The sequence below is a fragment of the Hemicordylus capensis genome, chromosome 6, assembly GCF_027244095.1.
Source record: "Hemicordylus capensis ecotype Gifberg chromosome 6, rHemCap1.1.pri, whole genome shotgun sequence".
Taxonomy (NCBI): domain Eukaryota; kingdom Metazoa; phylum Chordata; class Lepidosauria; order Squamata; family Cordylidae; genus Hemicordylus; species Hemicordylus capensis.
The window spans coordinates 148751134-148763319 of record NC_069662.1 but is presented as its reverse complement, the minus strand read 5'-3'; the positions used below and the strand labels follow the sequence as shown (position 1 = coordinate 148763319).

Sequence of the window (12186 nt, the reverse complement as noted above, 5' to 3'; positions counted from 1 at the left end):
ATTTAGATAGGCATGCACTATTTTCCCCCGACTCTACAAGCTATTTATCTCATGCTCTAGAATGCCAAAACTGCCCCCTCCATTTCTGAACAATGGCCGTCTATCCTGCAGTGATTGTAGGCAGGTGAAAGCAACACACTCAGTTGTTCCAAGTATTCTAAACCTGAGGTCTGGTCTACAGAATGATGTGAGTTGACACTGGACTCTGGGGACTCATCTGCAAAGTGATTCAGTTGGCAGACTCTGTTCGTCAGAGTGTCTTGATCCAACTTTATTCCAGCCCCTCCCAAGAATCTAGGCAGAAGAGGAAAACTTGACCCACATACAACTTCACAGTTGTCTCTATTAATGTGCTCCATCCTCTTTTTTTATCTGGTCTCAACTCATATGCACAGGCTGTGTTAGCCAGGCACAACGGAATACAAACTGCCATTTCTGAAGCACTTGTTATCCATACTCCAACACAGATGAATTAAAATTGTTACATGGTATTTCATATCTAGATTGTAGTATATTTTGCATTTTCATCCTTTAAAACTACTTGAGGATCTCCCATAGCTTCATTTATATCGGCCTATAAAAATACCTGCTGCTCAAATTTGCTTGGTGCAAGATACAACCGAATCTGCAAAACATCTAATGGTGCAATGCACAAGCCATGTAACTCATCATCACCCCAATAACAGGAGTATTTCAAAGGGGGTATCTTCACAGAGATCCAGAACAGTGTTACAGCAGGGGTGAGCCCTATGATCAAGCAATTTCTTGATCATAACTAGACATATATTGTTCTGCCTCCCCCAGAAGGACGTTCACTTCTCCCCAAACCGTGAAGGGTAAATTTAACTGCTTAATTCCAAAAGATAATAAATCTCTAATTCAATCCTGTATTGAGCCAAATGGACACATTGTTTCAAACACATACACAAAACTTTCTAAATATTAGGATCAATACAGGATGTGCTTGGCTACATTCCACAGGAATATAATGATTTGAGTCACAACTACATGAATCACACAATATAGATCTGTAGTGCAGAAACATGTTTTGATGATATCTACCAGATATACAATGGGCTACCTTATGCTAATTCTTGCATGCTGTTTTTTGCCACACTTGCTCATGATGATTGATGTGTTTTGAGAAGGACTTCCTCCTTCTCCAGCCCAGCTCCCTTCTAGTGAATCTTGCAGTGAAGTTATGTTCCACTTGTGATGTCATAGCTACTACCATGGCAACGAACACGCACAGTGCTACAAACAGTACATAAGGTTCACTAGAGAATTGAGGAAAAGCGTAGCTCTAGAGAGAAAAGGCCTTTGTTCAATCACACACAAGAGAGATTTGAGGAGTGTTATGCAACCAGTTCTATAAGTCAGGGGGGCTGGGGTCCATGCACATTTCAGCTATACTATAGTTCCAGATTTGGTAGGACTTTCAGAAGATGTACATGTGATGCAAGGCAGATTGCAGGATCGGAGGTACCTCTGCCACACCGTACATACAGCTCAGTTGACAGAGGCTCTGTATTCTATAGGAGTGGCTTGCAAGTTTTCTTCACGGAATCTTTCCACATGTCTGCTGAAGATCTTGTTTACCTGCCACGGAACCCCTGAGCACTGTAGAGAATTCTGGAACATGTTATAAGGCACTTGTTCAACTGATGTGGCACATTTGGCAGGCCTGCTGGGCCTCACTCTCACCTCCACGAACTGCATGTGTACCCCCTAAAACAATTCAATGCACACCAGCAGCTGTACTGCTGCATAAGACCGACAGTGGTGTACAAGCTTAGTTGTGCTTAAGAACAAAACAAAACTCAACATCCAAGATTATCCAAGCAATTTCAATGTAATTTGAAATACTGATTCACTGGCTCCGCACTGTAGCTAATTTATATGAAAGCTTTTTAAAATGCTTCATACGGCTCCACAAGAAACCAAGAATTTCAGCCTTGCTGTTTTAGGCCTCTATATCAGTAGAAAGCTAATGTGTGTACGGAACAGATAAAATAGCTTCATAGAGGAGATCCAAGCACAGGTTCTCTTGTTCTACTCCTCACACTCCATTCAGCTCAGTTTTACACTCCCATGTTTACTAGACCTTACAAAGACAGACAAGGGCCTGTTTATAGACACTGAGCCTGTGATATAACTTTGAACATACCCATGAGTCTAATAGCTCAACATACAGCATAGACCTTCCTGAGGAGGAAAACAATGGAGCGCCCAACAAGTTCTGAAGAAAAGGAAAAGGACTATCGAAAAAATGCAAAAACCGGCATACTAAGGTACTCTTTGGACAGTATTTTAGATGCAGCTTTGGTTAAAAGCCCGAGCTGCTTCCTCCCAAGTCCTACCGAAATCTAGGGTTCTTACAAGGAGATGTACACTTTGAATACTGGTGTATCACACAGCACTACTTAGTCCATAGTGAAGCTACAAGGAAGTGGTCCTCACAGAATAAGTTATAATTGGAACACTACTAGAAACAGAAAACCCATCAGTACATTAAATCAAGATTATTCTCCTCTATGGTATTTAAGGATTTACCCTAAATCCAAGCTGAGAAATATTGGGCCAGTGTACAGGATACAGCTACATTAGTCACCTTAAACTCCTTTCCAAGGCAACAGTCTTCAACTGAATTTGTGAACAATTCACTGTGTGCATTGGTCAATTTTCTCTATACCAATGTGTGGAAACAGCTACCACTGGGTGAGATTTTTAAGAGGGACAGTGTCTGCAAACAAATGCTGATAGCATGAAATTAGGACACACAAAGGAGAAGTTTCATATATGGAAAGTGAACCTTTATTTTGGGTATTCCCCCCTCCCGCGCCCCAAGGGTGGTGGAGAAATCTAGTTTTGTACAGTACAAAAGCACTGAAAGGGTGAAAGAGAACACATACATGGAATCTCATTTTATATGCTAGAAACCAGATTGAGGTCAAAATATTAAGTTACAGTAGCTGCATAATTAAATAATGAAAACACATTGCACTGGTCACCTAATACAATAAGTATACTTTTAAACGTTATTTTCCTTCAAAGCACTGAGTTCTGCAACTTAGAAAGTTACAGTTAACTGTAATTAGTAGAAAAGGCCAAAAGATTCTGATGATACATAGATGTTACCTTAATGTTTCTCCGTTAAAAAGTTAATTCTTTCATCTTCCATTGTGATATACAAGATCTACAGACTTTGAAATCAAGTGTCAGGACTACTACATCTAATAAACTATTCTTCAAAGAACAGCAGCATGTTTTTCTATGTGTGGTTCCTCTGCAATGTGAAGAAACTGATTTCTGGTCTGGGAAACATCCAAGTGTGAAGACAAAAATGTCCAACCTGAATTCATGTACTTAACAGCCTAGGGTTTTCACTGCTAAAGAGAGTGGCTGAAAAAGTGTAAGTCACGCTATAAAACCACCACACCATGTGTTCACTCCTCTCCAGGCAGGGTTGATTTAATTTAAATCAAAAATCACTTGACAGGACTCAATTTTAATGATATAAATCACAATTTAAATTACTACTCAGGAAGATTCTATTTAATCATTTTCTATAAAAGTACATTCTTGTTATCTAACCTTAATACATATTTAGAGATAGATGTAGATTTCATTTTTAGAAGGTAGGTACACACTATAATAGTAACCTTAAGTGGCACAGTGGGGAAATGCTTGACTAACAAGCGGAAGGTTACCAGTTCGAATCCTCACTGCTACTATATCGGGCAGCAGCAATATAGGAAGATGCTGAAAGGCATCATCTCACACTGCACAGGAAGAGGCAATAGTAAACCCCTCCTGTATGCTACCAAAGAAAACCACAGGGCTTTGTGGGCGCCAGGAGTCGAAATCAACTGGATGGCACACTTTACCTTTACACACTATAATAGGTACACACTTCTCATAAAGCTGTTTCATTCAGGCAATCAGGCCTTGCATTTTGTTTTTGCACTGTTTTCCTTTCGCACACATGCCTTTCTTAACCACAGGTACAGGAACTTCATTAGAGTATTTTCCAAATGGGGTTTCTTTTAGCGCCTGCTGCCATGATAGGTGTTTCCCTTCAACAATGGAGGATACCCTCAGAAAACATTTCCACACAGGACTGCATGAATACGTTGTGTTCACTTTTGGTTTCACTTTCTATTCTCCTCCCCTGCCATATTCCTTGCATTTATATCCAAACTTCTCCTCCTTGCTCAGATCTACTCCATCCTTGCAAATCCTCTATATTCACTCATTGACCTTCTTTGTCTTTGCATGTTTTGGTGGGGGGAGCAAGGGCTTGACTGTGTGTATGTGTGCTGCATGTACACCATCTGCAGAATAGGACTGATCAGGTCTGTTATCCCCATATACTGCTGTTAACATGTTCACAGAATATAATTACAAGTTATGTTTAATATTTATGATGTTATCTTTGACCTAAGTTCTTCATGAATTTTTAAAATCAATTTAAATTTTTAAAATCCTATTTAAATTTTAAATATCTGAATTCTTTTTTAATCAGTTTTTATAAACCCTGTCTCTAGGCTACCATAATAAATATGCATGTATATAGCACCAACGGCTTCTTAGGTGCTGTTAATTTACAGAGGAACATACATAAAAGCAGTTATTCCACTTCACATTCCAAGTTTAAAAAAATCCTAACCCCAATAAAGCAGACCCTAAGCAGACCCAATGGATGTGTATAACCAGCACTACAGAGCCCCTCTTCTCTATGTAAGAGGACACATCTATGAGATGGTTTAGATCTGCCCGTTCTGGATGGAGTTACACTCCCCCTGAAAGAAGCTTGAGAGTGCTCCTGGATCCCAAACTCTCTGGTTTCTCAGGCTGAGGCAGTGGCCAGGAGTACTTTTTATCAGCTTTGCTGATATGTCAGCTACCACCCATATCTGGGTGTATGACCTTAAATGACCTTTAAACAGTGGTGAATATGCGGGTAACCTCCAGGCTTGACTACTGTCATGCACTCTATGTGCTTTGTATGTAGTCCAGAAGCTACAATTGGTACAGGATACAGCAGCCAAGCTGGCCTCCAACCTCAGGGGACCATATAACATTGATTTTATAAGAACTGCACTGGCTCCTGATTTGTTTCCAAGCAAAATACACACCTCAAGACACACCTGTTTTCTCAGGCTTTTAATTAAAATTAATTTTGAATTGTTTGTTTTCATTCTATGAGATTGTTTTAGTGTTTTATTCCATGAAATTGTTTTAATTGTTTGTACTCCATTTTATATTTGTTGTGTTTTAAATTAAAATGTAATTTAAATCTTTAAATTAAATAAAAGAGATTCACATATCAGGAGGTACATAAATATGATAAATAAAAATATATGAAAAAATGTATTCAGTGTCCAACATGAGGATATGGCAGTGTAGCTGATGCACTTTATGACAAATTGACTACTCTTTGTGTAGCCAGCTCCTGAACACTCAACTACCTTGGCAAAAAAGAGGATCAAAGTGGCTCATGTGGTATTGCACCATCCCCATCCCAGCAAAAGCACAATTAAAAGATCATTCTGATCCCAACCAGATTTAAAACACCTTTTAAAAACATCACCTCTGTTATGGCATTGTCAAAGTAACCTCTCCTCTATACCTTTCCCTTCCACTCATATCTAGACTTTGGGGCCTGTACCATTACTTTGATTTCGGTTCTAGTTAGCATTGGTGCTCTAGAAATGATTTGCTTTTTTTACAATTACAATAAAATCTATGACTGAAAAACAGTCCTGAAAGCTTGGTGTTTTTGTTCTTTATATGAAATAATCCAGTGCAAGTATCATCTCATTTGATTGATTTCTCATTCTGTACAGCCAATCACCTACTGAACTCTCTTATTCCCACAGAATTGAGAGGATATTTTTATTTTTATTTATTTTACATTTTAAATCCCACTCTTCCTCCAAGGAGCCCAGAGCAGTGTACTACATACTTAAGTTCCTCCTCACAATAACCCTGTGAAGTAGGTTAGGCTGAGAGAGAAGTGTCTGGCCCAGAGTCACCCAACAAGTATCATGGCTGAATGGGGATTTGAACTCGGGTCTCCCTGATCCTAGTCCAGCACTCTAACCACTACACAGCCCTGCACTACACAGCCCTGCACTACACAAAAGATTATTTTGTGGCCTTTTACTCCATCTAACCACTGTTCAAATGAAGAGAACACTTTAAGGTAAATGAATATTTGCCTTACACATTTTATACATTTTAAACATTTATTCAATGTTATTGGAGATTAAATGGACTCTGTACAAGGGAAGACTGCCAATATAATCTCCCTGAAGAGTGTAGGTAACTGAAAGGAAACACGAAGCAGTTCTTTCTTCAGTTTTAAGAGTATATTACAGAAGAAGCAGCACATTGGGCAAACCTTTGCCTACATGCAATCTTGCCCATGTCTGGTCTTTGTTGCTGTATCACACAGCCTCTATCTAACCGACACCTAACGTTGCTATTTCAGGAACACCAGACTCAAACCGCTGGCAACATGCGCAACTTCCTTTGTGTGAGCGTATTGCTCACACAGGGTGCCCTGCTGCCCTATTCGATCCTTAGTACCCATTATAAGGTGCTTCAGGGAATGCATATAAAGCACCCAAAGCCAAATATTTAGGAATAACCACCCAGAAATTTAAATGAACCTTGATGGGGGGGGAAATTAACCCATACTGAATGTTACTTAAGAGGAGGCTCAAACGCTATAAATAAACTTTAACCAAACAGAGTGTTTGACACCCTGCCAAACACACCGTTACATACATATACACACACCCCAAGTACACCCTCTGTCCCTCTTATTAGCAACTATCCTATTTTCTGCTCCCAAGTGTTTTACTACATTGTGTGTTTATTCATAAGAACACTACAACAGTCACTACCATTTCCCCACCCCTCCCCATCTGAGGCTTTAATATCATAACTTGCTCAACGTCACTTAGTAGAACTATGGCAGAGGTGCAACTTGAACCATGCATTCCCACATCCAATACTCTTAGCTGCTGGATTGCACTAGTGCAGGGGGTTCCAAACTGGTGGTACACCACATGTTGCTGAATTACAACTCCCATCATCCCCAGCCACAATAAATTGCAGCTGAGGATGATGGGAGTTATGGTTCAGCAACATTTGGGAGTACCCACAGGTTGGGAACCCCGGCACTAGCGCTTCCATGACTTGAATTCTAATTCCAACTCTGCATTTTTTCATCTAATCATTGCTTCTTTCTGATCTACAGTGAACTTCTTTTCAGTCCTTCCTGATCTTTCTCTTTCAACTCCTGCCTTGCTCACTCTCCACACAAAGACCAAAAGAGGAAACTTCTTGATCAGGAAGGCAAGGGCAACCTCTGCTTTAAAAAAGAAGAAGGGTGGCAAAACACACTGCTGACTCAGGACTCATACTTACCTAGAATTTTCATTTTTAATAGTCTTGTCACTAATAAGAGGAACTGGTAGCAGTATGCAGGCTATCAAGATCTTTTAATGATAAGAGCACATAAACGCTGAAGCTCTTATTATTAAAACACCTTGACAGTTAGTCTACCTAGTGCTATCCTCTTGTTTATCTTCAGTTTATCTCCTTCTTTATACCCACCTAGGAGTACGCCCTACAAAACTCAGTGAATCTCTTGCACAGAGTAAACACGCAAGATTGCGTCTTTAAACACACGCGCAGAACAGCGCCACTGCCCGAGAGTTACGGACAGGAGACTTAAAACCCCTGCGGGAAGGACAGAACAGTGGAAAGCGGCGGCACTCTGCGCGTGCACAGGAGCACTCTCGTCTTGGCCGAGGGCTGTGGGCCACTGACAAGCTCTCTGGGGCTCCAGCTGAGCCCCGTTTCATACCAGCCACAATACCCCAGGCGGGGCACACAGGGCCGCCGTTCAGCCTGCCCTCCGAGCCAACGTGCCCACCCAGCCTTCACCCCTTCTCTCTCCTGATCCAGCCCTGCCGCCGCCTTGCGCGCTCTCCTCTTGTCCCCGCCCCCTCCTGCGACTCACCCGAGTACGTGGCGCCCCCGTCACAGGGGAAGCGGGTGGGGGAGGAGGGATTGGGCCGGGCGAGGCCGCGCGTCGCCCTCACGTCAGCGCTGATGCCGCTGCGCCGTCACCGCGGGGGGTGCTGAAGAAATGGCGCCCGGCGCCGCGCCTCCCCCGCTCACCTGGGCCGGTGGACGGGGGTGGGGGGGGGAGCGCAGGGGGCGGAGCCACGGCCGCCCTCGCTCCCCCCGACCGGCGCCCATTGGCTACTCGTGAGGTCCAACGGCTGGAGCGTCCGCCAACCGCCACACTGGCGTTTCGGCTCCTGATTGGCTTGGCGGGGAGGCAGAGGGCGGGATGGCAGCGGTTGGGCTTTATTGCTGCCTCCCGGGCACGCACCCGAGGTAACTGGCGGCGTTGGAAGTGCGGGTGTCCGCTCGTCTTCTCTGCGTCCCTCCCTCGGGCCTACAGCGCAGCCCTAGGCATGTTTACTCGGTAGTAAGTTCCACCGGGCTTAGTGGGGCTTGCTTCCAAGTCAGTTTGCGAACTTACTCGCAAAGGCAACGCTAGAATTGGGGGGGCGGGCAAGCGCTCCCCCAGCAGAAAACTGCCCCCCCCACTGCCTCCCATTTCTCTCGTCGTATGTAGGGCCCAGTTCGCCCCCCCCCACGCTGTAAATGCACTCTTTGTCTCTTCTGTGCCACTCTCCCCCCACACACATTTTTTCTGGTGTTGCCAGCAGCAGTGCTTGGGACTAAGCCCCATTTGAACCCAATTTGAGTAGAACGGTTTAGAATGGCATCGGCTCCTTCGAATCAATGGCTCACGTCGGTTTCATTGGGGTGGGCATCCCCCTTTACATTTTTACTCCAAACAAGTTACCCTGCGTGAAATGAATGCCAGAGACGGTTGGTCCTTTCCTGAGGCAGGGTAAGGCAGGTCGCCTCGGGCGCAAGTAGCAGGCTCTTGCCACCATGAGTGCAACTCCTCCATCTGCCACCCTTCCTCGCCCTAGTGGAGTCCGCACTTTCCCCCTTCCTTGCCCTGCTGGGGCACCTATCTTCTCTCCCACCCAATTTGAGGTAGGAATGCCCCTGCCACCACTGCCTGGCTTGGTGGCATAGCCTGAGAGGACGTGTGCTTCTGCCCGTTGGCTTGGCAGCCCGGCCTGAGAATGCTGAGCACCCACCTGCAGATTAGGGAGAGCTCCATATTGCCCTTCTTCTCAGGCAGAAAAAAGTATTGGGCCATCCCTCCACCCAGAAAATTGTGCCTAAGGATGACAATTTAAACAAGAATAACTTTAGTTGGTTTAGGGGCTCATAATAGGCATACAAGATTATTGATAAATGTTCATAAAAATAAAATTATGGATATTTTTGACCATAAGACTCAAACCACATAGACTTTTCATTGCATTTCAACACTTATTTTCTCCAGTACAATACTTATTTTCTCCAGTACAATTTTCTCTTGTTCATGAAAAGTTCTGGACACTTACAGCACAATTCTGTGCATACTTAGAAGTTAATTCAGTTTTGCTCAATGGGTCTTACTTTCAAGTGGGCATTGAATTACAACCTTATAATCCTGCGAACTGGGCAAAGAGGCGCCTTTTAACGTGGTGATTCTCTTTATTTAGCAAGGAGAGAGCAACTGGCCCTATCCACCCCCAGCACAGTTCCTCCAGTTACTGTTGCTGGTGTCTATCTTATGTTTCTTTTAGATTGTGAGCCCTTTGGGGACAGGGAGCCATCTTATTTATTTGTTATTGCTTTGTGTAATGTCCCTGAGCCATTTTTGGAAGGGCGGTATAGAAATTGAATAAAAATTTATAATAATCAAGTTAGTGTAGCAAATCAGTCACAACTCTGATTCTAAGCACTGTTATTTGGAAGCAAGTTCCATTGTGGTGTAGTAGTTAGAGTGCTGGACTAGGACTGGGGAGACCCGAGTTCAGAATCCCCATTTAGCCATGATACTTGCTGGGTGACTCTGGGCCAGTCACTTCTCTCTCAGCCTAATCTACTTCACAGGGTTGTTGTGAGGAGAAACTTAAGTATGTAGTACACCGCTCTGGGCTCCTTGGAGGAAGAACGGGATATAAAATGTAAGAATGTGAGGACCTTTCTCCAGAGCAAATATGTTTAGGATCAAAATTAATGTATTTGAAATACAAATAATCTTTTGCCAGCTCTTACCCCTTTAACAGTTGTGTAAAAAAGGCTCTGTTGGAAAGGATATTTAGATGCCCTGACATGTCTACAGCTACAAAGATTGGAATCATTCAGACAATTCTTTTCCCTGTTTACACTCTATGGATGTGAAAGCTGGACTTTGAAGAAGCAAGATAGAAAACGTATTGACGCTTTTGAATTTTGGTGCTGGAGAAGTCTTTTGGAGTTACTATGGGCATCCAGGAAAACAAACAAATGGATCATAGAACAAATCAATTTGGAATTTTCACTCAAGGCTCAAATGACCAGGTTCAAACTATCATACTTTGGAAACATTATGTGAAAACCCAACTCCCTTGAGAAATCCATAATGCTAGGAAAAGTTGAAGGAAAGAGAAGAAGAAGATGACGAGCAGCAAGGTGGATGGACTTGATTATGACAGCAATGAATGCACCACTCAGACCTTAAAGGCCAAGCTGAAGAAAGATCATCCTGGAGAGAATCTATCTATGTGGTCGCTAAGAGTCAACACAGACTTGACAGCACTTAATCAATCAATCAAAATAAATTTGAGCAAATATAGCTGTTTTCAACCCAGCATGACAAACCTGCTAAAATTATGTTACCCAACTATTAAAAGTACCAAAACCAGTTTTCCCTAGCACCTGTAGGATGTAACAATCTTCACTGCTATCAAACAGACCTTTAAATCTGACGGAATATGGTTAGAGACCAACAAATTCTCATTCTGAAACTTGTCATCTTTACATTGCACAGGATTTGGTGCCCTCTAGGTGGCTATTCTGTTTTTATACTTTAGTTGTGACACAGTTGTGAACTTTGGAGGTAGTGATTTACATAGCAAAATGCATGAGAAGGTAGTTCTGTGTCTCAAAAAGCAGTCTGAAAAGAAACAGGAGAGACACCAGCAACAGCTACTGAGAGGAATGCTGTGCTGGATTGAATAGGACTCATAGTCAAGTCAAACTTTATTGTTAAGGCCATTAACCTTAACAATATCAACAGGGAAAAGGAATTTTTGTCAAAAATGCAATTAATCACCATCAATCACCAAGTTAGTCTTCCTTAATTTTCCCAGCAGCAAGGGCAAAATTTGCCATGCACGTAATATAAGGCAATACTTTGTTAAAAAAAAAAAAAAAGTTGAAAAGTGCTCTCTCACTGATAAATATGAGATTTGCCACTTTGAAAGGCACCTCTTTGCCTAATTAGCAGGAGTTAGTATCAATTATAATAATTATATATTTGCCAATATCAAATTTATATATAATTACTTTGAAATATAACAATAGTAATAATAAAAAAAGAGTTCATTCTACTCTTGGGTGCATTATGTTGCAAGGAAGTTGGGAAATAATTTTAAAAAAATAAAACTGAACAAATAAAGGAAGATATGTTACGAAAGTGACTCAGCCCTAGAACACTTTTTCAGCACTAGATGAGCATATGTGGAGTTCATTTCTCTCAACAGCTCAGCTTCACATATCAGAAGCATGTGCAACCAGAGGCAGGACAAGAGGGGGCACTTGCCCCCCATGGATTGAACCAGTCCCACTGAATTCAGTAGGGCTTACTATCATGTAATGTTGAAGCTCTCCTTGAGGAGTTCTCAGAGCCAGATGACTGGAGGGTCCAAGAACCTACAGCAGACTCAGGGAATGAGGGCTGGGAGACAGCAGCACATGCAGAGGTCAGGAACCACTTTCAGTCCAGGGGAAGACCTTCCAGGAACATCCTGGGGCTCATCAGCCCACTTGCCAGTAACGGAGACCTCCAACTATCCTTCAAGAAGGGGACACTAGGGAGCTATCTCCTCCAGACAACGCCTCACAGGAAACCCCTTGTTCTACAGCCTAGGGATGCACCAAAATGCAATTTGGCATCCAAATCACGGCACAATCCCTTTAAAGCCGAGGGCTTACGTGGCCCCTTTAAAGCAGAGGAGAGCAGGTCCATACATGCACCTCCGC

The 12186-nt window shown here is 42.8% G+C and overlaps 1 protein-coding gene across 3 annotated transcripts in view; it reads right to left on the bottom strand.

The window, feature by feature from the left end:
* Positions 1 to 8240, bottom strand: part of CREM (cAMP responsive element modulator) — a 45703-nt gene extending 37463 nt beyond the window's left edge. Inside the window, exon 1 of one of the 3 annotated variants that reach the window (XM_053259653.1) lies at positions 8039 to 8240. Coding sequence is in view for 2 of the 3 variants with exons in the window: in XM_053259652.1 (XP_053115627.1) it covers positions 1082 to 1125 (44 nt within the window). In the remaining variant the exon portion in view is untranslated. Of the gene's footprint in view, positions 1 to 1081; positions 1199 to 8038 lie in introns of those variants that run through there. The other 2 variants (XM_053259652.1, XM_053259651.1) reach the window with 2 other exon arrangements.
* Positions 8241 to 12186: the final 3946 nt, after the last annotated feature.